We start from the raw sequence: 24,162 nt of genomic DNA, 5'->3' as shown, positions 1-24,162 counted from the left end.
GCTTTTGTAATATTTTTCTTACCCTCTCCCTTGGATAAGCACAGAATGCTTAAGAATCTCACCAGCTGCCCACACCGCTTCTCTCTTCCAGAGATGGTCTTGACTTTTTTTGGTACCAGGGATTGAACCCAGGGGTGCTTAACCACTAAGCCACTTTCGCAGTCCTTTTTATTTTTTATTTAGAGACAAGGACTTGCCAAGTTGCTTAGGGCCTCGCAAAGTGGCTGAGGTTGGCTTTGAACTCGTGATCTTCCTGCCTCAGCCTCCTGAGCCCCTGGGATTATAGGGGTGTGCCACCGCGCCCAGATTAACTTCTTTTTCCAGGCCAGCTTTTTCTGCTGTGCTATTCTATCCAGGCCTGTGTGAGGCACTGATTCCTGTGTTCTCATCCTAGGACCCTTGGGTGCCCCTTGGGTGGGCTTTAGGGCAGCCAGGGTGAGCCCAAGCTTACCTTCACTTTTTCTTCCAGCCTAGTGACTTAAGAAAGCATCGGAGGAAGCTGCTGGTGAGTGCTGCCCAATGACCCAGGTACTACTGGGTTAACTGGTCCCAGGCCCTTCCCTTTTGGCTTCTCCCCCAGGGCCCTGGGGTCTGAATTTGAACTTGAGGGGCTGCAGGGCCCCCCTACCACGTTTTTCCTTGGTTTCTCTGCCTCTCGGTTTCTCTGTGCTCCTCTGCCTCGTCCGGGCTGGGTAGGCAGGCCCCAGATCTCTCCCTCTATCCCCTGACGGCTCCACTGTCTGTTCAGTCGCCAGTGTCTCGGGAAGAGAACCGAGAGGATAAAGCCACCATAAAATGTGAGACTTCTCCTCCTTCCTCACCCAGGACGCTGCGGCTAGAGAAGCTTGGCCACCCAGCCCTGAGCCAGGAAGAAGGCAAGAGGTAAGTGAAGCAGGCCCTACCTCTAGGCTCTCTGTTCCCAAGATCATCTCATCCCTCCCTCTGTCTGTGAAGGGACTTCATCTCACCTGTTATAGGTGCTTGACTGTCTTCTCTTTGAAATATCACCAGGAAAGATGTTCCTATGTCTCCCTTGGTCATCTGTGCTGAGCATATCCCATTGCCCCCACCCCAACACTGACACTTAAGTTCTTCCTGAGGTCTAACTCTCATCTCTCTTGCTGTAATTTAAGTATGTTTCTTCTTATTCCACCCCCTCCTGGCTGTCATCCTGTAGTGCCTTGGAGGATCAGGGCAGCAACCCCAGCAGCAGCAACAGCAGCCAGGACTCCTTGCACAAGGGTGCCAAGCGCAAGGGCATCAAGTCGTCCATTGGCCGCCTGTTTGGGAAGAAGGAGAAGGGCAGGCTGATCCAGCTGAGTCGGGATGGAGCCACAGGCCATGGTCTCTGCCCCCTTTGTAGCAGAGGGCTGGGTGGGTGTCGGGGAGTTCAGGAGCAGGAAGGTGTGCGGGCATGCGGCCTTCTCTGCCTCCAAGGACCAGTGGGCGGAAGCCGCAGGCAGGCAGATTTCAGCTCCAGAGAAACTGCACTTTTCTGTGAGCTGTTTCACGCTGGGATGGATTGCCTCGTGGGGGTGAGCTCCTGTGCCCAGAAGTGTCAGGCATCTGTGTCCAACTTGGATTTCCGTACCCAGCGAAAGACCATGCTTTCTTCCAACTTGGAGGTTTGGTGACACGCTGTTGAGGATTTTAGGAGGAAGCTCTTAGGTCTTTCTTCAGAGGAGTCTGTTCTTGATTAGCATTTATTTCTGGTACATTCAGGACTCAGAATATGAAGATACCTAATTATGGCTTTGTAGACATTGAGTTCAAGAAAGTGCTTGGGCAAGGGTGCACTTTTGTCACCACTGTGGTGACCTAAAGCTCAAGTTCATGCTTGGTACATAGTACCAAGCATGGTAGGTACACAGTAAGTGTCTTTCCTCCCCTGCCCCCATTCTTTTTTTCCCTTCCTTCCCCACCTTCTCCTTTTCGTTCCATCATCTATTCAGTCATTTGTTCAAACATTTGAGAACTCTTTTTGTTTTTTTGTACCAGGATTGAATCCAGGGGTGCTTAGCCACTGAGGCACATTCCCAGCCCTTTTTATATTTTATTTAGAGACAGGATCTCGCTGAGTTGCTTAGGGCCTCACTAAGTTGCTGAGGCTGCCTTGGAACTCATGATCCTCCTGCCTCAGCCTCCCAAGCTGCTGGGATTACAGGTGTGCGCCATTGTGCCTGGCTTGTTGAAAACTCTTGTATGGCATAGTACAGGGGGTTGGAGCCATAGCTCATTCCTATAGAATGGAATGTCTGATGAAAAGGAAAGAAATAACAAGATGATTCCAAACCCCGGTATGATGGTGGAGCTTGCAGCTAGTTGTGGAGTGGGGGACAGCAGGAATGGCTTCCTCTGCTCCACAGTCCTGAGCTGAAGCTAGAAGGCTCACAAGAATCAGCCAACTGCAGAAGAGGTGTGTGCACACAGCACAGGGGGGCATTGTGAGGAGAGGAGGCTGTGTGGGTGAGAGAGTTCTGTACCCCCTAATGTATGCCCAGCGTGGAGGAGGAGGGCAGGAGGGAGAGGATGGACAGCCATTGGGTCACCTCTTGGGCCTGTTGAAGCAGGTGAGATGTTCCCTGGAGCTACATGAAATTGATGCATGTCATGCAGGGGAGGAACTTGATCAGCTAGAAGAAAGGAACCTTTGAACCCAAATGCATAATTAGACCTTCCCGCACCCCAGGAAGGTGTGAATCAGAACACAGCTGGCTGAGTGAGGAGGCGGAGGTGGAGGATGGGGAAGCTGGTACTTCTGTTCAGGATGTGGGGATGAGGTAGAGCACTCTCCTCCCCAGCCTGGGTGAGGGGAGCTGTGGCGCCTCAGGGAAGCAGGAAGGTCTGATAAGTGGCAGAGGTGTTTGTGCAAAAAAATTTATGATTTCCTGTTCCTCATACTGTGTTGGCACCTAAACCCAAGATAGCAACTCAGATTGGTTTCTGGATGACCTATACCTGCTGCCCCTGTGTACTATGGGGTGACCAGGACGTCGGTGAATTGTAAGATAAATACTGTAGCAGGAAGCCATAAATACCGTAGCAGGAATTCAGGAGGTCCTCAGTAGGTGACAGAGCAGGGTGTGTTCCCCTCTGTAGCTTGTGTAAGCAGTGCGTGCAGAGAAAGAGACTGGGAGACAGAGCTCTCTGGGCCCATTTCCCCACCCTGACTCAAGTCAGAATAATCCTCTTCAAGCCTCTTAGACCACTCGCATCTGCTCTCTGGGTTTGCTTTGTATCTTAGCTTGGAGAGGGGAAGGGGTAGGTTCTGTTTAGGGTTCTAGGGTGGGACAACTTTAGTCCTGCTGGCTGGAGGTCACCGCCAGGGCTTGGGCTCCCAAGGGTCACCATCTTGGATGGGAATGACTCATTCAGTCCCACTCTCAAACTGCCTGTATGCAGAGGCCTTGGGAGGAGGCTCTGGGAATAATGTGGGGTCCCATCAGACCCACATGGGCTGACCTATGCTGAGGAGCCTCCTGCTGCTGCTACTCTGCAACTTCCTGCCCAGGCCAAAGGAGGAGAGGCAGAGGGCCTGCCGACACACCCATCTCTTCCCTTCCAGTTCTGCTAACAGACTCCGAGCTCAGTCTGCAGGAACCCATGGTACCTGCCAAGCTGGGGACCCAGGCAGAGAAGGACCGGCGACTGAAGAAGAAGTAAGACCCATAAGCCGGGCTCTGCCTGGGCCCCACCCACTTTCCTTCCCTTAAGCTACCGTGGGGCTGAGCTCTGGGAACCGTAGCCCAGCAAGGCCCTCCCTGAGCTGAGTTGGCCATCAGTGAGCACATCAGGGGCTGCCCTGAGTTGGGAGAGGGTCTTAGGATGGTCCCAGGGAGAAGGAGGCAAGGGGGCTTTGGGAGAGTGACCTGGGACCCATGGGTCTTGGCAGGGCAGTTTAGAATGACTAATCAGTATGTGTCAGGTCCTGTGCACGGTGAGAGCCCCTGCTCTCTGGCATGGAGAGGTGTTCTTGCTCTACTTCTTGGTATCGAAGTGCTGCAGGTGTAGAGAAGAGGAGTCCACAGTGGGGAGCAGGGAAGTGGGAGTCCCAACCCTTGACCCACCCCAGTGGTCCCCAGGAGTCAGCCCGGTTGAGTCTCTTGTTTCTTCTTCTACAAGACACCAGCTGCTTGAGGATGCCCGCAGGAAAGGAATGCCCTTTGCCCAGTGGGACGGCCCCACTGTGGTCTCCTGGCTGGAGGTGAGCCTGGCTGAGGGCACCTGCTCTGGGGTCTGGGGGGAAGATTCTGTGGGGCAGGATGAGAACTCCTGGCAGCGGTGGTGTTCCTACAACTTTCCCAGCATGTGTCTCTCCTGTCAAGTTGCATGTGCCAGGTCAAGCATCCAGCTCCCCCCCCCCCCCGCCCCCTGCAAACACACATAGCACTTTGAAGGACAGAATTGATGCTACTTTGTAACTGAGTTTGGATAAGAGGGACCAATAACTGAAGCCACAGACAATTTGACTCTTCCTATAGGCTGCTCCAGGAGCCATGCAAAGAAAATTCCTTCACCTTCCCAGGCCCTAATTTGTAACCCCCACCTTGTCCATCATCCTACGTAGGATACCTATAAAAACTCAAACTAAGCAACTTTATTTATTTATTTGTGTTCCAATAAAACTTCATTCATAAAACATGTAGATGGCCATCTTTAGCCCTATGGACCACAGTTTGCCTATTCTTGATATAGTGGAAAAGGATAATAACTTGTGATCATGATTCCCATTTTAACTCTTTTTTAATAACTTTTAAAAATTTATTTATTTTAATTAGGTAGATATGACAGCAGAATGCAGTTTGATTCATTGTACACAAATGCAGCACAACTTTATGTTTCTATAGTTGTACATGATGTAGCATCGCACTGTATGTGTGGTCATATAAGTACCTAGGGTAATGATAGGTATCCTGTAACCTTTTACAGTTTTTTCTAGGTGTCCTATATGTTGGATGATGGGATGTAATCTGTACTATGGGAAAGGGAGTTTGATGATAGTCATCTTCATATTTCTAAGTTCCTGTGCTTTGTTTTTGCTATATCAAGACCATGGATGAGACCTAGCCTTTGACCCTGGCTGAGTATGGTCAAAGTCTTGGCAGTAGGCTCAGGTCTTGGGGGAAGGGACTGAATTATTACCCCCTACCCCACGCTGTGTCCCATGTCTGCAGCTATGGGTGGGGATGCCTGCCTGGTATGTGGCAGCCTGCCGGGCCAACGTCAAGAGTGGTGCCATCATGTCTGCCCTGTCGGACACAGAGATTCAGCGGGAGATCGGCATCAGCAATGCCCTGCACCGGCTCAAGCTCCGGCTAGCCATCCAGGAGATGGTATCGCTGACCAGCCCCTCGGCCCCGCCCACCTCCAGGACAGTGAGTGGCTTCTCCCTCACCCAGGACATTTACAGAAGCCCTGGAATAGTGTTAGCAAAGTCTCTCATTGGTCTTCAGAAAGATGGTAGCATTGAGCCCTTAACTTCCCACCTCCACAAAATGCTCTCCCTACTCTTTAGGAGGGTTCAGCATTGGTTCTAAGAGAATCCAGCAGTCCTGGTTCCCTGCCTGCCACATACTGTTCATGGGCTCCATTTCTCTGTCCCTACCTGACAAAAATTCCTCATCTCTGGGAAGAGACTTCCAGGTTCTGTGTTATTGTCAGGTTGGGGAAAGTAGAGGCGAGAGAGCATTTATGAATTTTGTCCTGTCCTCTAACCTCAGCACAAGAATGCAGACTACTCCACGGACCCCAAGGTGAAATGTCATTGTTACTTGTCACTGTGACTGGGGTCAGCCCCTTTTCAGGTCAGCACCACTCTTTCATATTTGTCCAGGAGACATTTGCGAGTGCTTTCTACTCTGCAGGCACTGTGCTAGCAGTGTGGATACCGTGATACCTGCTCTACTGTCAGCTTGCTCCCTGCTGGACACAGTGCAGAGCTCTGGGCTGGGCATATGGGGGACTCGGGGGAAGGCAGCTCTGCTCTCTGGACCTCCAAGCCTTTTAGGGATCCTGGAACACTGCCTTCCCTGCCCAGGGCTAACTAGATTTTTTTCCCTGCAGTCTTCTGGGAATGTCTGGGTCACCCATGAGGAGATGGAAACTCTGGCAACATCCACCAAAACAGTGAGTCTGGCCCTTGGCTCTGACCCTGGGGTTAGGGTAGATGACTCCCAGGAGAATGAAGGGAAGACTGTGGGAGGTCAGAGGGGCGGGCAGTAGACCTCAGGTTGGTATCTTGGGTTCCCTTCTCAGGGCAGAGTATTGTGGGGGAAGAGGTGAGACTGGGAAGAGTTAGAGTCTGTGTGGGGTCTCCTGGGCATCATGAGCTTACCCACAGCCCCTGGAATACTGCAGTGGAGAAAAGCTAGGCAGGAGAGGGCTTTGTCCTGCTGTGGGCCTGAGGCCTACCCTTGACTTTGACCCTTGGTGGAGGAACTGGGAAGGTTGGGGAAGCTGGCATCTTGCCTGGCACTTAGACAAGCCTGGGAGACTTGGAAGCAGTTTTTTTTTTTTTTTTTTGGCCATACACATTTGCTCCTGTTTCACCACAAACACAGCCACAGGCACCATCCTGCTGCCCCCTCCTGGGCGTCCCATGAGCTTTCCCCAGTTACCACCCAGCTAGTGGGGTGTGTTCTCCTCCTCTCTGATGGGTCCTGGGGCAGGAGCTACAGGTTGCTTGACTTTGCCTGTTTCCCTGACATGCTGCACTTGTTCCTGCTAGGACAGTGAGGAGGGCAGCTGGGCTCAGGTAAGACTCCATCTGGATCAGAACCAACTCTCAGCTGGTCAGGCCAGGATCTTCCCAGCAGGTTCTCTTCTCAGCAGGACTGTCCCACTCCCAATGTGTGTCTTCCCTCTGCTTCCTGAGCCCTGGATGTAGGTTCTTTCCTGCTGAATCCCCCACCACCTTCTCTTTAGCTGCTTGTTCTGGTTGCTCAAGATGGCAGGTGAGGAGCCCTAGAGGGCTGTGCCCCCAGCATGCCTGGCCCCTCTCCTCAGTTGATTGTCTTCTCAAATGGTGAGACTTAGATTGGTATGAATCTTCATCCTTTCCCGGTCCTTCCCAGGGGTACACAGGTGAACTAACCAAAGGCCTTCCATGCATTCCTCTAGTATGCAAATAATTATTAAGCACCTAGTAGGTTCTAGACCTTTCTAAGCACTCTGAATGCAAAAGTAAAGAAGCAAAGCCCCATGGAGCAGTAAACAAGGAAGGGTATAATATCAAAAAGCAAGCAGTATTGGGGCTGTGGCTGTGGCTCAGTGGTAGAGCCCTTGCCTAGCACGTGTAAGGCACTGGGTTTGATCCTGAGCACCATATAAAAATAAACAAATAAATAAAGGCATTCTGTCCAGCTACAACTACAAAAAAAAATGTTAAAAGAAAAAAGCAAGGGCTGGGGATGTGGCTCAAGCGGCAGCGCGCTCGCCTCGAATGCGTGCGGCCCGGGTTCGATTCTCAGCACCACATACCAACAAAGATGTTGTGTCCGCCGAGAACTAAAAAATAAATATTAAGAAAAAAAAATTCTCTCTCTCTCTTTCTCTCTCTCCCTCTCACTCTCTCTTTAAAAAAAAAAAAAAAAAAAAAAAAAAAAAAAAAAAAAAAAAAAGAAAGAAAAAAGCAAGCAGTATTAATAGGAATACAAAGGACAGTACTGACAGATAAATAAAGGGTCAATATCAGATAGTGATGAGTGTCATGGTGAAGAATGAAGCATGGAGCACACTGTGAATGCCTGCAGGGAAAACCCCATCAGCAGGAGACCGGTAGGCCACTGACAGCACATTCACCTACAGAACACTAGTCAGCAGAGGTAATGCAGGGACCTGGGAAATATGTTAAATGAAATATGCAAATGCCAGTGACTTCATAGAATTTGATGTTAAATTTTTTTTAAAAAGCAAAGTTATTAATATATTGTTTAGAAAAAATACATTGGTGATTATAAAACTTAATTTTTTTAAGTGGAGGAACGCTAGACAGAAATCTCAGCGTGGTGGGTACTTCTGAGCAGTAGGAAATGGGATGGGGTAGGTTTGTGGGTGCAGAGAATGTTTTAGTTCTTATCTTGGATGTTGTCTGCAGATGTTAACTTCATTTTTATGCTTAATAATGGACATATGGAACACATGGTTTTATAAGTGTCAACAATTTCATTTTTAAAATATTTTTTTGGTTGTAGATGGGCTTAATACCTTTATTTTATTTATTTTTATGTGGTGCTGAGAATTGAGCTCAGTGCCTCACACATGCTAGGCAAGTGCTCTGCCACTGAGCCACAACCCCAGCCCCAACAATTTCATTTTAAAAGCTAACAAAATGGAAAATTTCAATCTTAAAATATCAATCAGGGTAAGGGAATAGTGGTGGAAAGCTTGATATCAACGACTAAAGCTTTCTTTCACATATATATATTTTTTAGTTGTAGATGGACACAATATTTTTATTTTATTTGTTTATTTTTATGTGGTGCTGAGTATTGAACCCAGCGCCTCGCTTGCTGTACCACTGAGCTCCAGCTTCAGCCCAACAACAAAGGCTTTCTAAAGCTGGGTGGTCAGAGAGCCCTGCTTGCCCACATCAGGAGGGATGTCTAGAGGGTGTGGGCTTAGAGCCAGGTGGAGGGTGTGCCTGGTGCGAGCAAAGGTTCTGGAGAGTTCTTGGAGCAGAAAACCAAGCCTTAGAGAACCAAACTGGCTGTTCTGACACAGGTCACTGACCTTTGTTTTTTTCTGTCTTTGGCAATGTTCAACATCCCTGTTGACTACAAGGCCAGCCATTTCCAGTGAGGCTGGCATCCTATACCCCTCTTTAGGGCACTGCAACACAGCCTCGCCCCTGGGCTCAGTGGGCTGGAAGCTCCCTAAGAACTGGGAAAGCAGGTTGGCAGCACAGTGCCACCCAGGCATTCCAGAGATGGCAGGAAGGACGTCATGTTCTCCACTGTCTAGACAGTTGCTCCCATTAGTTAGGGTAGATAATTGATATGTGAGTGGAACTAGATGGTTCTGGTATCTTGAAAAGTTCCATTTAAAATCCCCCACCACGACAAGCCCCCTATTGAAAAGAAACTGAAATTTCATCGAACTGCTCTCCCTCCCTCATGGGTGGAAGATGGAGTAATGTTTCAGGACCAGGTATTCCAGGCGCAACCTGATGGCCCCACTGCCTCCCCCACAGCCTGCTCCTTCTCATCCCACAGACCCTGGCTTATGGAGACATGAACCATGAATGGATTGGGAACGAATGGCTGCCCAGCCTGGGGCTCCCCCAGTACCGCAGCTACTTCATGGAGTGCCTGGTGGATGCACGCATGCTGGACCACCTCACCAAGAAGGACCTGCGCGTCCACCTGAAGATGGTGGATAGCTTCCATCGGTGAGCCAGGCTGGAGCCAGGGCCCCCTCCCTGACACTGGTCTTCTGACAAAGGACTGGGGTCTGTCTCTAGGAATAGAGGTCCCTCTCACCTCTTTCTATGGCCTGTTCTGGGTGGTAACAGGTCTCCTATTGGGAAAGTCTTCCTCTTTAAGTTCTTGCCTCATCCTGCAATTTGAGGATTTGGTTCTCTTAATGCTAACCCTTAGGGCACAAAAGTCATTTCTTGCTAGCATCATCTTCTTTGCGATTTTTCTCCTAAGTCTGCATTTCATTGCTTGTCTTGGGATTCCTGAATTCTCTGTGCTTACCCTGAGGAGGCTCAAACCAAATCTGGCATTTGATTTAGGTGTCTCATTCCTTCCAAGTTGAGGGGAAAGAACTTTCTGGGACTTTGCCCTGCCAACGTCCCAGCTGGGAGCCCTTCAGCTTTGGACTCATGTCTTTTTGTACAGGGTATCCAGTCCTCTCCTCTTCTTTACTGAAGGGATCTTTTGTTCAAAAGTGTCATAGCTGAAGTCCTAAACTGGCAGCCTGTGGGCAGGATTTGGCCTACTGATATGTTTTGTTTGGCCCACATGTATTTTAAAATCATGAGTTTAGTTGCCAGTACTTCAACAGTAGGAGATTTTATGCAAACTTCTGGATTTCTGGCTTCTCCTGAAAACTTGAAAGTGCTATCAGTACATTTTAGCTGGGAAACAACCAGCTGTAGCTAGAGAGTGGTTGCTTCTCCAGGACCGGGGAGTCCTTTTCCAGATCTTCCCAGCCCCTCCTTCCTGCTTCCTTCACTTAATTACCTGCCTGGTCCCAAGAGGCATTTGGGTTGGAGAACCAGGTGGGTGGTGATCGTTCCAGGAGTTGACAGTTTTTATGAAGTGCTTCACAGCATCTAGCTGCAAGTAGCTCGGATTGCTATTTAAGTCTGGTCTTTTCCCTTGAGTGGATAATGAGACAAGGGGTGGAACCAGGGTTAAGTGGCTTTTCAGGCTTCCCTCAGGGCTCTGTGGATATCCCCCCAAATGTGGGGAAATGTGGCTGTCCTTCAACTCATATACCATGCAAATTTAAATCTGGAATGGACCTAGTCAGTCTCTTCATTGTGTGGATGAGGAAACTGAGGCATAGGAAGGAGTAGGCCAAGGCCACTCAGTGGAACCGAGTCTGCTGACTCATCCAGTGCTCTTGCCACCACACTGCAGAGACTCCTGTCCTGGACCCTTCATCCCTCCTTACTCCACGGGACTGGTAAGGGCCAACTTGTGAAGGAAGCCTCTGTCCTCCCTTCCCCCACCCCACTGAAAGGGAATCTTTTGTCTCTGTGCAGGAGGCTGCCAGGCCCAGCTGCACCTGTCCCCTCCTCGGTGATTGATGGGATTGGGGAGAAGGGCTAGGGGATACGCCTGGGTTGCTAGAGGACTGTGGAAGTCCTCCCCATGGCCCTCTGCCCAGAGCCCAGCCGGCCACATGGTCGCAAGCCCAGCTCCACAAGCCTCACCTCAGCTGTGCGCTTGCTGCTTTGATTCCACTCAACATTTCATCAGCAAGTTCTTAGGTCTTGGAAAAGCCTTTGACATTATGATTTTTATGACAAGAAGGGGATATTTCAAAACTATTTTACAGAGAAAACAAGCCCAATAGAGGGTGAGTTCTATCAGGCCACTCAGCCAGGTCGTGACAATGGGCTAAATAAAGCCCTCATTTCTTGACACCCAGTTCAGAGCACTTTTCCTTGGGACAGGGCATTCTGTTGAGCAGGTAAACCCAAGGAGCTCCTGTTGGGTAGAACCTGCACACGCAATAATCAGAACTGCCATCCTAACAGTGGTCCCATTTCTGAGCACCTGCGATGTTCCAGGGGCTGGACCAAACCCTTCCAGTCACTCACCTTTGTCCACACCACAACTCCAATATAGAGATAGGACCCATCTCACAGATGCACAGTACCCCTCAGCTAACAGGTGGCAGAACTGCTATTGAAACCTAGTGCGGCCAAACTTAAGGTCTTTTATGGTTTTGCGGTGCTGCGCAACAGCTTTCAAAGTCTCAGTAATTGTAGTGAGAATTATAGCAAAATTAAAATTAGTGGGTATTTGCCATCATGAGCTGTTTGTGTTCATGTCCCTTGCAGGGACCAGGACTTAAATCAGTGGCTTGAGCATTAAACAGGTGGCTCAGCCGGAAAAGGGTTCCTAGAAATGGTGTCTCTGAGCTGTGGAAGAGATGCTTCTTGAGTAGAACTGAGAAGAAAAGAGAGAATAATCTGCATAATTTAATCTTACAGTGCCTCAATAGTAGAGTCAAAACTGCATTTGGGAGGAAACTTCTTTCTATTTTCTGGTTGGGGAAAGAAAGAATGAGGGACAAAAGTGTATTTAAGTTAAGCAAGAATCTGCTGTTCTCTCAGTAAGCTCCCCTGAGAAGGTAGTGAGTCCCCTGTCACTGGGCATGTTCAGGTCTTGGCTCTGTGACTGCTCTGGAGGATGCTGTGGAGACCACTCCTGCCTTAGGAAAAGCTGGGACTGTTGATTGTAGGGTCCCTTCTAACCTGCAGCTCTCATCTTAGCCTGGCTTAGTTATTATTTATTCAGTGCTTATGATAACCTCATACTCTTTAAGTACTCTGAGTAATTTATGTGAATTATTCCATTTAACTCATTCAGCGTTTATACAGGGCCTCTTATATACTTAGATGTTTAAGATCAGTGGACAAATCAAAGCTCCTTGACCTCGTAGAGCTTACATTTTAACTGGGAGAGACAGTTCAGGAACAATAAACTACGGTATGTTACTAGATAAAAAGTGGTAGAAAAAAAATTAGTCTAAGGTAAGGGAGATTGGGAGTGTGGGCCGGGTGTGATGGTGCTGATGGTGCAGTTTCCAATCTGATGAACAAGGTGACTGGTAAATTGGGCTGAGAAGGTGATATTTGAGCAATGCTTAAAGGACAGGAAGCAGTGAGCTGTGTAGCAGACTGGGGAGGAGTGTTCCAAGCAGAGGGAACAGCCAGTGCAAAGACCCTGAGGCACCCAGACCTAGGGAGCCTGCTATGTTTAAGGAACAGCAGGGGTGTCATGTGGCTACAGCAGAGAGAGCAAGGGAAGAGTAGCCAGAGGGAGGGTGAGACATGTGAGGTAAGGGAACAGGTCATGAGGCATCCGTCTTATAGGCTGTTGAAAGGACTCTGAGTAAAATGGGGAGGTAAAGAAGTATTTTGCTTTTGCTTTTTCTTGGACTTATGGGTGGTAGAGGTCTTGTCATTCCAGTGCCTGGAGAGAAAGGACATGTTCAAAGCACTTTTGTTCTAACAGTCAGGTCCAATCCTTGGCTGAGAAGGAGGACGCAGGGTGGCAGAGAGCACGACATAACCTCTGCAGGGTCACATGCAGGCCTCCGCAGCAGGAAAAGCACAAGGGGGCTGGGGCACTCTTGTGCGGAGGTAGCAGGCCTGGATCTGCTGTGGCTGCTGCGGAATGTTGGGCCCATGGGAGACATGGCCCTGCTGAGGGTCTGGTTTGGGGGTTGTGTGTCTGCAGGACCAGCCTTCAGTACGGCATCATGTGTCTGAAGAGGCTGAATTACGACCGGAAGGAGCTCGAGAAGAGGCGGGAAGAGAGCCAGCACGAGATCAAGGGTAAGCTGGTCAGGCCTGGTGGGGGCCTCAGAAAGGTATGGAGCAGCCTGGCCTGCTGGTCCCTTCCTTGGGCTGGGTGGAGAAGGAGCATTCTGAGCTCAGGGAAGTTCCCAATTGGAGAGGAAGGTGCAGTCCTAACCTGGGACAGTGCTGCAGACTGGGCTTCTTCTCATGGAACTTGGTGATCTGGGTGGGGTTGGATGAGAAACAGAGGCAGGTTTTAGAAGAGACTTTGAAGGTGGGAGAATAAAAGGCCACTTTGGCCTGGGTAGGCAGAAGATTCTTGCAGAGGCTCTGGAGTGGCCTTATCCCAAGTCCTGCAGGCTGGCAGGGGTACAATGAGGTGGGGCTGGTTCTCCAGGGGTCAAGGTATCAGGGATGACAGAGACAAGGTATGGGAGGTTGGGGGAAGGGTGGGAAACAGCAGAGTGATGGGACATTGAGTCAAGAGACCCCTGGAGGGGAGGTTGGGCCAAACCTATGTCTCTTTTTGCTCCTTCTATTCCCCTGCTCTCCAGATGTGCTGGTTTGGACCAATGACCAGGTGGTTCATTGGGTACAGTCTATTGGGCTTCGGGACTATGCAGGAAACCTGCAAGAGAGTGGTGTCCATGGTGCCCTGCTGGCTCTGGATGAGAACTTTGACCACAACACACTGGCCTTGGTCCTCCAGATCCCCACACAGAACACCCAGGTGGGCAGCCCTTTAATCAATTGGTCTTACTCTTTTTTCTTTTCTTTCTTCCTGGTGTGTATGTGTGCAGGGGGCTTTTCTTGGGCATGCCCCAGAGGGATTGTAATGCCCTCAAACCTCCAAGAGTGGTCCCTATGCCTGGCGAAGGCTCATGGGAATATGATTTTTCACATGAGAAGATGTCTGTTTTTGTCCCCACACTGCTATGGGGACCTCCACTGCCAACACTCTGCATTCCTTTTCCTTGAACAACTTCTCTGACCTGACTTTTCTTACAGGAGAACTAGCTTTGGTCCCCATGGGGACCAGAAAGCTCATATCTCTTTTGTCTGCCATCCTAGGGACCTGCTCCTGGCCTCTTAGGCTTAAGAAAGCTAAATATACCTGCTAGCACAGCCCAGAGCCTTTCAGCGCCAGGGCTTTGTCTGCCCAGCAACAACTCAAAAGATTAGACATCTCCTTAAATTACCTTTCATAATTACTATGGAGCTGTCATCCAAGAATGTATCTAAATTCTCTTGAACCTATTTATATTTTTGGCCTTTCTAACTTCCTGTGGGTAATGGATTTTAGAAGTACTAACAGTTGTATAAAGTACTTCCTGATTTTATTTGTCCTAAAAATGACCCTGTCAGGCTTCCCCTGGGGAAGGAACTCTTAGTTTAGAATTTTTAAGGATGTTTATATTTGATCAGTTCTCACCTTTTGTGAGAACTGTGAATTTCATAAACTCTGAGTATGTTGCCTCTGGGCCCAAGCCTTTGTCTCTCCAGACAGAGTGGTCTTAATTCTTTTAGCCTTTCCTCATATAGACTTGCCTCTGTCCCTGATCATTTTAGCTGCCCTTGTCTGGACTGTTTGCAGCTGTCAGATCGCTTTTGAAATTCAGCCACCAGGGCTGCACAGGCTATTCTGGGAGCAGATGTGTTTTAGCTTGAGGGAGGGTGGTGTTGTGTTGTGCTGTAGTTCTGGGGTGTGTGTTGGCCTTTGGGGGGTGATAGTAGCACACTGGGCCAGTGTGTCCTATAGTACCCCTCCTAACCAGTCAAAATAGATAGTGTAGATCCCCTCTTCTCTAAGAAGATCTCAGATGTCCCCTCAAATGCAATTTCCTTACACTTGCCCATCTCAAACTCACTTGCTACCTTCCTGCTCACTCATACAGCTCTGCAAGGTGTTTCTGAAGTTGATACCTGTCCACTTGACCATTCACAATCCAGAGGAACAGCATCATGAGATCCTTGAAAATATTATCAGGCTTCTCCTTTAAGATCATGTGTAGGACTATCATGGTCTCATTACCGATAAAGACAGTATTAGACTGTAAAGACTGATGCAGAAAGCTCTGGTTAATTTTATTTATCACAAAATGGACTTTTCTCTTTCTTTTCCTTCCTATCTCAAAATGCCTTCAGTTATTTTTTGTTTGTTTTGTTTTGGGGGGAGTGCTGGGGATTGAACCCAGGGGTGCTTAACCACTGAGCCACATCCCCAGCCCTTTTTATATTTTATTTTGAGACAGGGTCTCGCTAAACTGCCTAGGACCTCAATAAATTTCTGAGGCTGGCTTTAAACTTGTTATCCTCCTGCCTCAGCCTCCCAAGCTGCTGGAGTTACAGGTGTGTGCCACTGTGCCCAGCTGCCTTCAGTTTTTGTAGATGGCAATATTTCTGAAAATTGTAGCAGCAGCATTTCTATGGCTTTCTATCCTTTCTTATTTCCTGACTCATTCATTTAGCATATTAGCTGTTGGGGGAAATGCTATCTGATCCAATATGGAGTCCATTGTTTAAAATGGTCAAAAATATCTGTTGGCATAAAATTTTGAAAACATTCCTGTTTCTGGCAGTGTTCTTTGTGAGTTCATTTCTAGGAGGTCTAGAGAAAGCTTCTGTACATCATGCAGCCCAGGGCCACCAACAGCCATGACTGAGCTGTTGGTTTAAATTCATGATATGGAACCTTGCAAATAGATTTATTTAATCCAGATAAGTTGTTTTGGTTATCTGTGGTCTGCATACTTATCTCCCAATCGCCTCCAAAGGTAGTCAGACATGATTTTCCCCTTGTAGACAAAATGTTTGCTTGTTTTCCCAGTAGGTAAAGCCTTTCCATCCATATGTTCTGAGATCCTATTTTTTTAAAAAAAAATTTACATTTTTTTTTCTGTTTTCACCATATGAAAGAACCTAAAGGTTAACATTTCCAAGAGGACACTGAGGTTTGCTTGAAGGAGTAACCTCAGAAGTGTGAAGGACTAAGTGTATCAAGCCCTGCCACATCTCTGCCCTTGGACCCTAGGAAGCAGGTGAAAGATGACATAAAGGTCCTTAACTATGCCCTGTTCACCTTCCCTTCTCTCACCCTGTGGACTCCAGGCCCGCCAGGTGATGGAGAGAGAGTTCAATAACCTCTTGGCCTTGGGAACAGACCGGAAGCTGGATGATGTGAGTACATGGTCATGAATTCAGGGCCTCGGGGATTTGGTCATGGTCAGTTGGGTTGAAGTTCATGAATTCTTCTTTCCCTGACTGATCATTGGTGGGCTAGCCTAAGGGAGGGGAGCCAGAGTGGATAGAGATGATGATAGGGGGTTGGGGGATTGGGGTGGCAGGTCAGGCTTAGCTGGGCTTGTCTTGGGTAGCAATGGGCTGTGAAGAAGTCTATGAAACTCCTTTCTGATAGGCTGAAGGCCCCTATAATTATGCTTCTAGAATTTTCCAACTCTGGGCCCAGCCTTCCTAAGTATGCAGGGTCCAAGGTCTTCCCCCAAGGTCATATCTTTGGGATCATACCTTTGCCTTGGTTTCTGAGACCCCATGTCTTCCGTGCTGACAGCCAGCATGTCTCTGGCCTGCAGAGTAAGACTGCAGCCCACCCACTGTAGTGTGGTTGTTTGGGGACAGATGCTCTGCTGAGGCTGCTGAATGGCTGCCATGCTCCCTGTTCCTCAGCGCAGCCTGATGCAGTAAAAACTGGTTCCGGCTTTACCATCCCAGCTTTCTAGTTGCACTCTTCTGTCTCCCTTCACTCCACATGGAAGTTTCCCTCTTGCAGCCCTCCTGCCGCTGAAGACACAGTCCTTTGCCCCTAGTTTCTTCAGGCCTTCCCTTTGGGTTTAGGGACAACCCTGACATCCTGAGCCATAGTGCTCCCCTAGAGATGCTACTTCTGCACACCTGTTTCCTGAGGACACACTCCTCCTCAGCCCCACCTTCCCCGCCCCCACTCACTTTCCTTTCACCAACCTTGCTTGCCCTTGGCTGTCATGGCTGCCGTAGCTGATTTGGCTCCAAACAAGTTTTAAAAAGGGCCCAGACTATTTATTTTTAGCTTCTCCATCTTCAGTCAGATCATTGTTTCTTAGTTGGGTTTAACAAGGCTAAAAACCACCTTTGTAGAGTGATTGCCCTGCCCTAGTAGACAGGACACACTGGGGAATACACAGAATTTGTGGAGGTATGCTTTCTTCACAGAGGTACCTTGAAATTGTCGGAGGGTGGTAACTGTGTGTGTGTGTGTGTGCGCGCGCATGTGCGTGTCTGTGTGTGTCTTTGTATCTCAATCAAGGAGATAAATTCGTACTCCCCAACTGTCCCCACTCTCAGAGATCTTATTTTTCCCATTGCCTACCACTTAGCCCACACACACACACACACCTAGATAGGATCTTAGCTTTCTTCGTTGCTATCTGGAAAAATGAGCCCCATATATATTAGCACGGTGCTTCTAATTTAGAAAATTATCTATTCCTTCAGTTCTTACAGAAATACTCGGAATGCCTGCTGTGTTCCAGGGATAGGCCAGGCAGGGTGGCACAACGTTACAGATGTTTCACTTTGTGCTAACAGTCATCTATGGAATGGGTTACTATCCCCATCTAGGAATGGGTTACTATCCCCATCTTAGAGATGAAGACATTGAAGCTTAAAGAAATACTTTACTGGGTTGTAGCTCCGTGGTAGATCACTTGCCTAGCATGTGCTAGGGTTCAATCCCCAGCACTGAAAAGGAAAAGGGCAGAGTTGAGGTGTAGAGAACAGAACTGAAGTAGATGTGTGTTGATTCTCTCCCCTGCATCCTGCTACCTACTGGAAGCTGGCATGGCTGGCTGATCTATAAGACTTTGAGGTGGAGTTATGGAGTTGAGTGGGTGATGCCGTTGGTCAGTAAAGTGAGGTTTCTGAGTGGCAACTCTATGTGGGACTATAGAGGACTGGTTCTTGCAGGGAGCTTAAAGCAGAAGCCAAGGCCTGGGAAAGGGTGAAATTTGGTGAGGGGGCTGGGCAGAGACCTGTGGAAGCTGCTTCCTATCTAGCTGTCTAGTGCTTCTCCAACAACCTGGAGCTGTGTCTTGCTACTAGTCCTGTTAGTTCTGGTTCTGTTTCCTTTCTCCAACTTCAAGGCTCTGAAAAGCTGTAGCAAGTTCTCCCTCTCCATGGAGATCAGGACCAAAGGGAAATCCGGAGGGATAGGAAGAACATGGGCTTCTTAGGGACAGAGGAGGAATACAGCAGGAAGTCCTTAGGATTGGCTGAAAGTGGAAATAGGGGCTGAGAGAAAGGGCTCCAGGCTAGTTAAGAGCAGGACATGAGGAAGCCGCAGGTCCCTGCCAAGTTCAGGAATGGACTCCTGTGTAGGGAACCACTGCCACCTATTATTTAACAAATATTTGTTGAACGCCTACAGTATTCCCAGACACTACTCAGGAGCTGGGGAGACATTGGTTGGAACAAAAAAGATCACGGTTTCTGCAATCATGGAGCATAGAATTTGAGAGAGAGGAAAAGAGGGATAAAGTGAAAGGATAGGGGGAGGGAGGGATTGAGCAGGTAAATGAAGGAGAGGAAGAAAATAATGAAATAATCTCCTAAATCCATAAAAAATGCTACTGGAACTAGTGCTGTGACAGAGATACCTGCTGCTAAGAATCGATTAGAACATTTGGCCTCCAAGGGCTCAAACAACAATCTTAGCCAAGCCAGGTGACATACCTATAATCCCAGTTACTCAGGAGGCTGAGGTAGGAGGATTGCAAACTCAAGGCTAGCCCGAGAAACTAAGCAAGGAGACTCTGTCTCAAAATAAAACAAAAACAAATCCTGAGGGGTTGGCGTGAGTAGTTGGGAGAAAAGCAAAGGGTTAGTGTCCTTTTCCCTGCTGGGATCACTGTGCCTACACTCTGGGGCTCTTTCTCCCACACAGGGGCTGGAGAAAATGAGGTGTGACTACAAAGCAGGGTGGATGTGGCTCTAAAGGGTGGAGTGGGAGGCCTTTGCAGGGTAGCATCCTGTAGGGTTGTGGCCCTGGTGCCCTCTAGTAGAGATAGTTATTTTAGAGACTTGGTGTCATCTGTGAGGTGGCAGATGGATCGGGACTGCCAGTCATGTCCTTTGGAGTATGTCTCTGGTCATCACCCATCACTGTCAAAGGGTTCTCTCATCTGATCCTGTTGGATAGGTAATCTGAGAAGTAGTTGGACAGATGTTGGTGTTCCTGATTTACAGAGGAGGAAACTGAGGCTTAGAGAGGTCACTTAACTTGCCGGAGGGCAGAGTCAAGATTGGAAGTCAGGTATCCTGACTGCCGACACAGTGCTCTTCCAGGATACCTGGGTGATAGTCTTAGGACGCAGAAGGACAGGAGAGCATGTGTGAGGACTGTCCTGTGCGTTTCTATGGGAGGCTGAGAAGAGGAACATAGAATTTGAGAGAGAGGAAAAGAGGGATAAAGTGAAAGGATAGGGGGAGGGAGGGATTGGGTACCAATGGGTACCCCAAACTCAGGCTTAGAAGATTAATGTGGGTACAGAAGCAGAGTCCAATGCCAGATGACAGATCTGACCAGAAGGCTCTCCCGTTCTTCCCCCCCGGGAGACGTTAGAGAGTTGCAAGGACCCATGGGAGTCATCCACCTCAACTCCAGATTTATCCACTGGTGGAAAAACTGAGGACTAGAAAGGGGAAGTGACCTAGTCCCTTCTTTCCAAAGGGAGTAGTTAGTATCTCCAGAACTAGCCACAACTGCCCTTCCTGGGGCAAGGAGTGAGAGTGACAATCACAACCTCCTTGGGCCTCTCTCCCACCTTGCAGGGGGAGGACAAGGTGTTCCGCCGCGCGCCCTCCTGGAGGAAACGCTTCCGGCCTCGGGACCACCACAGCGGCGGCATGCTGGGCACCTCGGCAGAGACTCTCCCAGCAGGCTTCCGCGTGTCCTCCCTGGGGACCCTGCAGCCCCCTCCCGGCCCTCCCAAGAAAGTCATGCCTGAAGGTGAGTGACCGGCTGGCTGGGCATGGCCGAGGCCCCGCTGGGCGCGGGCTCCAGACCAGGAGTCCCGGGCCAAGTCGGGTGGAGGGCGCGCGGCCGGAGCTAGCGGCCCCTCGCACCCTTGGGCTGACACTGCATTAACGGCTGCCGCGGGGAGCGCTGCGGGCAGCCCCTGCCGAGGAGTGTGTGTCGCTGCGGCCCGCGAGCGAGCGTGTGCGCGCACTAACCCCGCGCTCTGTGTGTTCTCCCGCTGCCGACTCCTCCCAGCCGGGCCGGCGGGGGCGCAGAGACTGGAGACCTCCACGGTTCGGACCTACTCCTGCTGACCCCCACCCTCCCGCCCCGGGTCTGACGGGGGTGTGCCCCTGGCTCGGGGTAAGTGGGCCAGGCCCTGGGACGCGGGCGCCTGCTGCTGCGCTCGGCCCCACGCGCCTGCCCCTGGCCGCCGGCCTGGCCCTGCCACCGGGCCCTGCCACCCCAGTCCTGCTCGCCAGCACTGCCCGGCTTGCCCCTTCCTGCTTCGTGTGGCCTGGGGCGCTTTGTGCTTGGGAGCATGCCGCAGACCCCTCGCAAGCTGCCTCCCAGGGACTGCCTGCCCGCCCACAGCGCGTGCCTCTCTTCTCTCTCAGCTCATTCCCACTATCTCTACGGACACATGCTCTCCGCCTTCCGGGACTAGCCACGGCCTGGGCCGGCGTCCTTCTGGTTTCACAGGCTCAGCCGGCCCTGACCCCTCCTGCTCGTTCCCCTTCTTCCACGGCTCCTAGTCTCGTCCGTCCGTGACCTTCCGGTTACCCTGGATCTCAGAATATATTCATCTATCCCCTCGACATCCCACTACTCCTGAATCCCACTGCGTGTCCTTTGTAAGTCTCGTGGTTGTGGCTGGGGTCTCCCGTGTTGTGGAGGCACTCAGGTTGTCCATGCCTGGGATTCTGGGGGAAGAGAGAAGGGCAGCCGGCAGTGGCTGTGACCTCACCCTCCCTCTGGACCTGGCCTTGTTTGGACTGCGCCCTCCACCAGGAGGATCCTGGGCCAAGGACTGAGATGGCCCTTTCAAAAAAGGTGGCACTTCACACTGTCCTCTTTGGGCTATTTGGTCTTTTGGTCCCTGCCCACTCTGGTTGTGCCAGATTGTCTGAGGGTTGGTTTTGGCACCCTCAGCTCCACCCTCCCCCAGTCCATCACCACCACTTGCAGCTTCTGCCTTGAGGACTTGCTGAGGCCAGGAGAGGATCTAGGAAACCTGAGGTAGAAATTCTGAGTCCCCACTCAAACCGAATCCCAAACATGAGTTTGGGAAGAATCAGAGCAAAATGGACCTCAGTTTTGGGCTAAGGTGGGGGTGGGGAAACTCTTAGCCCCATGCCCAGTAAGCCGGGTAGGCACGCAAGCTAGTAGGAGAGCTGATGACCTCTGGTAGCCTTAAGCTCAAAGGACAGTAGGAATGATACCAGCCCCACCCAAAGGGTGGAGCTTCATCTGGGCTGGGAGGAGGGACCCTTGAGTGCATCATAACCCTGGGGCAGAACAGATCCCACTAGGTTCTGCCCACTGTGACCCCAGCATCTCTTCCCCATCCTCCTCTGCCTTACTTATTCAGTAATCCCAGCCTCCTAAAAATGAACCCGATGAGTGGATTGAATATACATTGACCCTAAAAGCAGATTTGGGAAAAAGACAGTCTGAAGCTTCCTTCCTTTGACCTGCTGAGAAGAAAAAGCTTCCCCTTCTGAGAATCATGTCCCAGGCCTAGGAAATGTAGTGTTGATGAAGGAAATCATTCCTGCTTGTCCCTAAATCATCCAACCCTCTTCAGGATTCTTTTGCTGTGCAGGGACTGTCACCTCCAGAAATTTCTGAGACCCACCCAGCTTTCACCATTTTGTTTTCCCTATCAGCATGGTGGGAATGGGCAGAGGGCTGCAGGTCCTGGTTTGGGAGGAATACTATTCCCAGAAATCTCTCTTCCCTACCCATTTCTTCATCTTACTAAGGTACCTGAAAGTGCTTGGGACTCAAGTTCATGGGTTGATGGGATCTAGGGCTTCATCCAAGTGAGAGGAGAGGGAGGGTGTCTGGGCGTGTTAGTTGGAGAGATGCCAGTGCAGCGCCATCCTACAGGTGGCCGGAGCAGCTGGTTTGCAGCCTGTTCCACTTGGCTCTGAGCAGGGCTAGGCTAGCGGGTGGAGTAATGGGCCACAGCACCCTGTCCTGAAGGACTGCTGGAACTTGGAGCTGTCCTGGGACTTAGAGCCTGGTGCTGCCTCTTAGTAGAGGGAGCTTGTCCAGTGGTGTGTCTAGGGGCCTCTCCCCTGGGCTGGGCCAGGCAACCACCTGCCCTTGCTCTCTGTCATTGCTTCCTGCCCTTCCTGCCATCAGGCTTCTAGGAATAGAGACAGAGCATACAATGAATCGGGTAGAGAGAACACGCCCCTATTCTTGGGTAACGGATGTTGAAATTATGAACATACTCCAGGTTCCTGAGATGGGTGGAGTGGAGCAGCAGAAGGCCATCTGCCTCCCGCAGGGGAGTCTCATGGCTCGCTGCGTAGGAGAGGCAGCTCTAGCCTCTTCTCTCTGCATCTTCACCTTGTCATGGTTGGCCTTGTCATAGGCAGCAGCTGGGCCCCTTGAAGAATGTTGCATCTACACAGTGATGGAAGGCGGTTGTCTCGGTGTACCCCTTGCCTCATAGTCAATATATTTTTTTCCTTGAGAGTCACCAGTGACCCGAGCCCTCCTCACCAGCCTCCTGTGTCTCACCAGGCCCCTTCTCAGTACTGTATTGGCTCAGTGCATCAGGAGTGGGTGTGTGGGTGTGTGTGGGTGTGAGTGTGGGTATGTGCGTACCAATAAACAACCTGGTTTTAAGACAATGTACAAATGGCCTCTGGTCCTTTTTCCTTTTTAAAAACAAAACAAAAAAACAAACAAACTTTGAGCTCACTTGACGGTCCAGCTTCTTTCAGAGTCCCAAGGGCTGCTATCCTCTGGAAAGGAAGTATCAATGTTTTCAAAACTTGTAGTTGATAACCTTCTGTTTACTTATACAACCACAGGATTGATGGGGAAGTTCATGTTTAGGTTGCTTGGGCCACAAAAGAAGAGGCCAAGAGAAAGGGGTGAGGAGCCCGACTCCCGGGATTGATTGTTTCCTCCTTCATCTCTGAATCTCCTGCCCAGGCTTCCTCGGCTAGTGCTGTTCACACCGCTCCCAGAGCTGCTGCTGTGTGCCCTTTCAGCAGCTCCCTGCCACCTCTAAATCCCTGCCACCTTTAAATCAGGGTCCAGCTCCTCCTCCTGGTAGCCATATGAAGCCATGCTTGACTGGGTTCCTTGGCCCTCTTCTCTGTCAGTCTCGAGTCCACCCAGCCCCTCACCAGAATGCAGCCCCACTATTTTTCTTGCCTTTGCAGCTTCAAGTCTTCAGGCCATTTCAAGCATCACCCGGGAGATAATGCCTGCCCTTCCCAAGCATAATAGATGACCAGCAGTCCTTAGCCCCCCAGCTCATAGCACATTGTCATGCTGAGGGTCATTGTTGTCTCCTGGCCTATCTCCCTACTGGGCTGAGGACACTTCTGTAGGTCAGTCTCATTGCTCTCTGCATTCCTAGAGGTACTTATTCAAATGATGAACCAACCTTATCTCAGAGGGTTGTTAAAGGATTAATACTAGTAAGAGCTGAAGATTAGTGGGAATTGTGTGCCAGACACTGTTCTAGCCATTCTTTCTTAGTTTGTTCCGGTGCTATGACAAAATACCTTAGACTGGGTCATTTATAAATAGCAGAAATTTATTCCTTATAGTTCTGGAGTCTGGAAAGTCCAAGATCAAGCCAGCAGAGTGGGTGTCTGGCAAGGGCCCAGTCCTCAGAGATGGCGCTTTCTTGAAACATTTGCACATGGTGGAAGGGGCGGAAGGGCTAACTGGGCTCCCAGACCTTTTATAAGAACACAAATGCCATGCATGAGGGTTCTACCCTCGTGACCTAATCACCTTCTAAAGGCCTGTTTTTATTTGTTTTGCAGAACTGGGCATTGAATCCAGCTGCTCTCTGCCACTGAGCCATAACCCCAACCCTTTTTTATTTGTTGTCTTGAAACAGGGTCTCTCTCAGTTGCTGAGGCTGGCCTCAAACTTGCCATCCTCCTGTCTCAGCTCCTGAGCCTGAAGT

The 24,162-nt window shown here is 50.0% G+C and overlaps 1 protein-coding gene across 7 annotated transcripts in view; it reads left to right on the top strand.

Moving 5' to 3' along the window:
* PPFIA4 (PTPRF interacting protein alpha 4) overlaps positions 1 to 22,863 on the top strand; it is a 50,962-nt gene extending 28,099 nt beyond the window's left edge. For 4 of the 7 annotated variants that reach the window (XM_081300228.1, XM_081300231.1, XM_081300230.1 and 1 more), the window contains 13 exons: positions 470 to 505; positions 749 to 882; positions 1,178 to 1,344; positions 3,566 to 3,659; positions 4,123 to 4,204; positions 5,175 to 5,375; positions 6,064 to 6,126; positions 9,213 to 9,388; positions 12,924 to 13,021; positions 13,540 to 13,715; positions 16,094 to 16,162; positions 19,808 to 19,985; positions 20,697 to 22,863. In XM_081300228.1, the coding sequence (XP_081156354.1) occupies positions 470 to 505; positions 749 to 882; positions 1,178 to 1,344; positions 3,566 to 3,659; positions 4,123 to 4,204; positions 5,175 to 5,375; positions 6,064 to 6,126; positions 9,213 to 9,388; positions 12,924 to 13,021; positions 13,540 to 13,715; positions 16,094 to 16,162; positions 19,808 to 19,985; positions 20,697 to 20,749 (1,527 nt within the window). In that variant the 3' untranslated portion in view covers positions 20,750 to 22,863. Of the gene's footprint in view, positions 1 to 469; positions 506 to 748; positions 883 to 1,177; positions 1,345 to 3,565; positions 3,660 to 4,122; positions 4,205 to 5,174; positions 5,376 to 6,063; positions 6,127 to 6,727; positions 6,755 to 9,212; positions 9,389 to 12,923; positions 13,022 to 13,539; positions 13,716 to 16,093; positions 16,163 to 19,807; positions 19,986 to 20,249; positions 20,563 to 20,611 lie in introns of those variants that run through there. The other 3 variants (XM_081300232.1, XM_081300233.1, XM_081300229.1) reach the window with 3 other exon arrangements.
* The last annotated feature ends 1,299 nt before the right edge of the window (positions 22,864 to 24,162 follow it).

The sequence above is a fragment of the Spermophilus citellus genome (assembly GCF_964194105.1).
Source record: "Spermophilus citellus genome assembly, chromosome: 6".
In the NCBI taxonomy this organism is placed as follows: domain Eukaryota; kingdom Metazoa; phylum Chordata; class Mammalia; order Rodentia; family Sciuridae; genus Spermophilus; species Spermophilus citellus.
The sequence above is the reverse complement of the archived record's forward strand: the minus strand, read 5'-3'. Positions and strand labels throughout refer to the sequence as shown.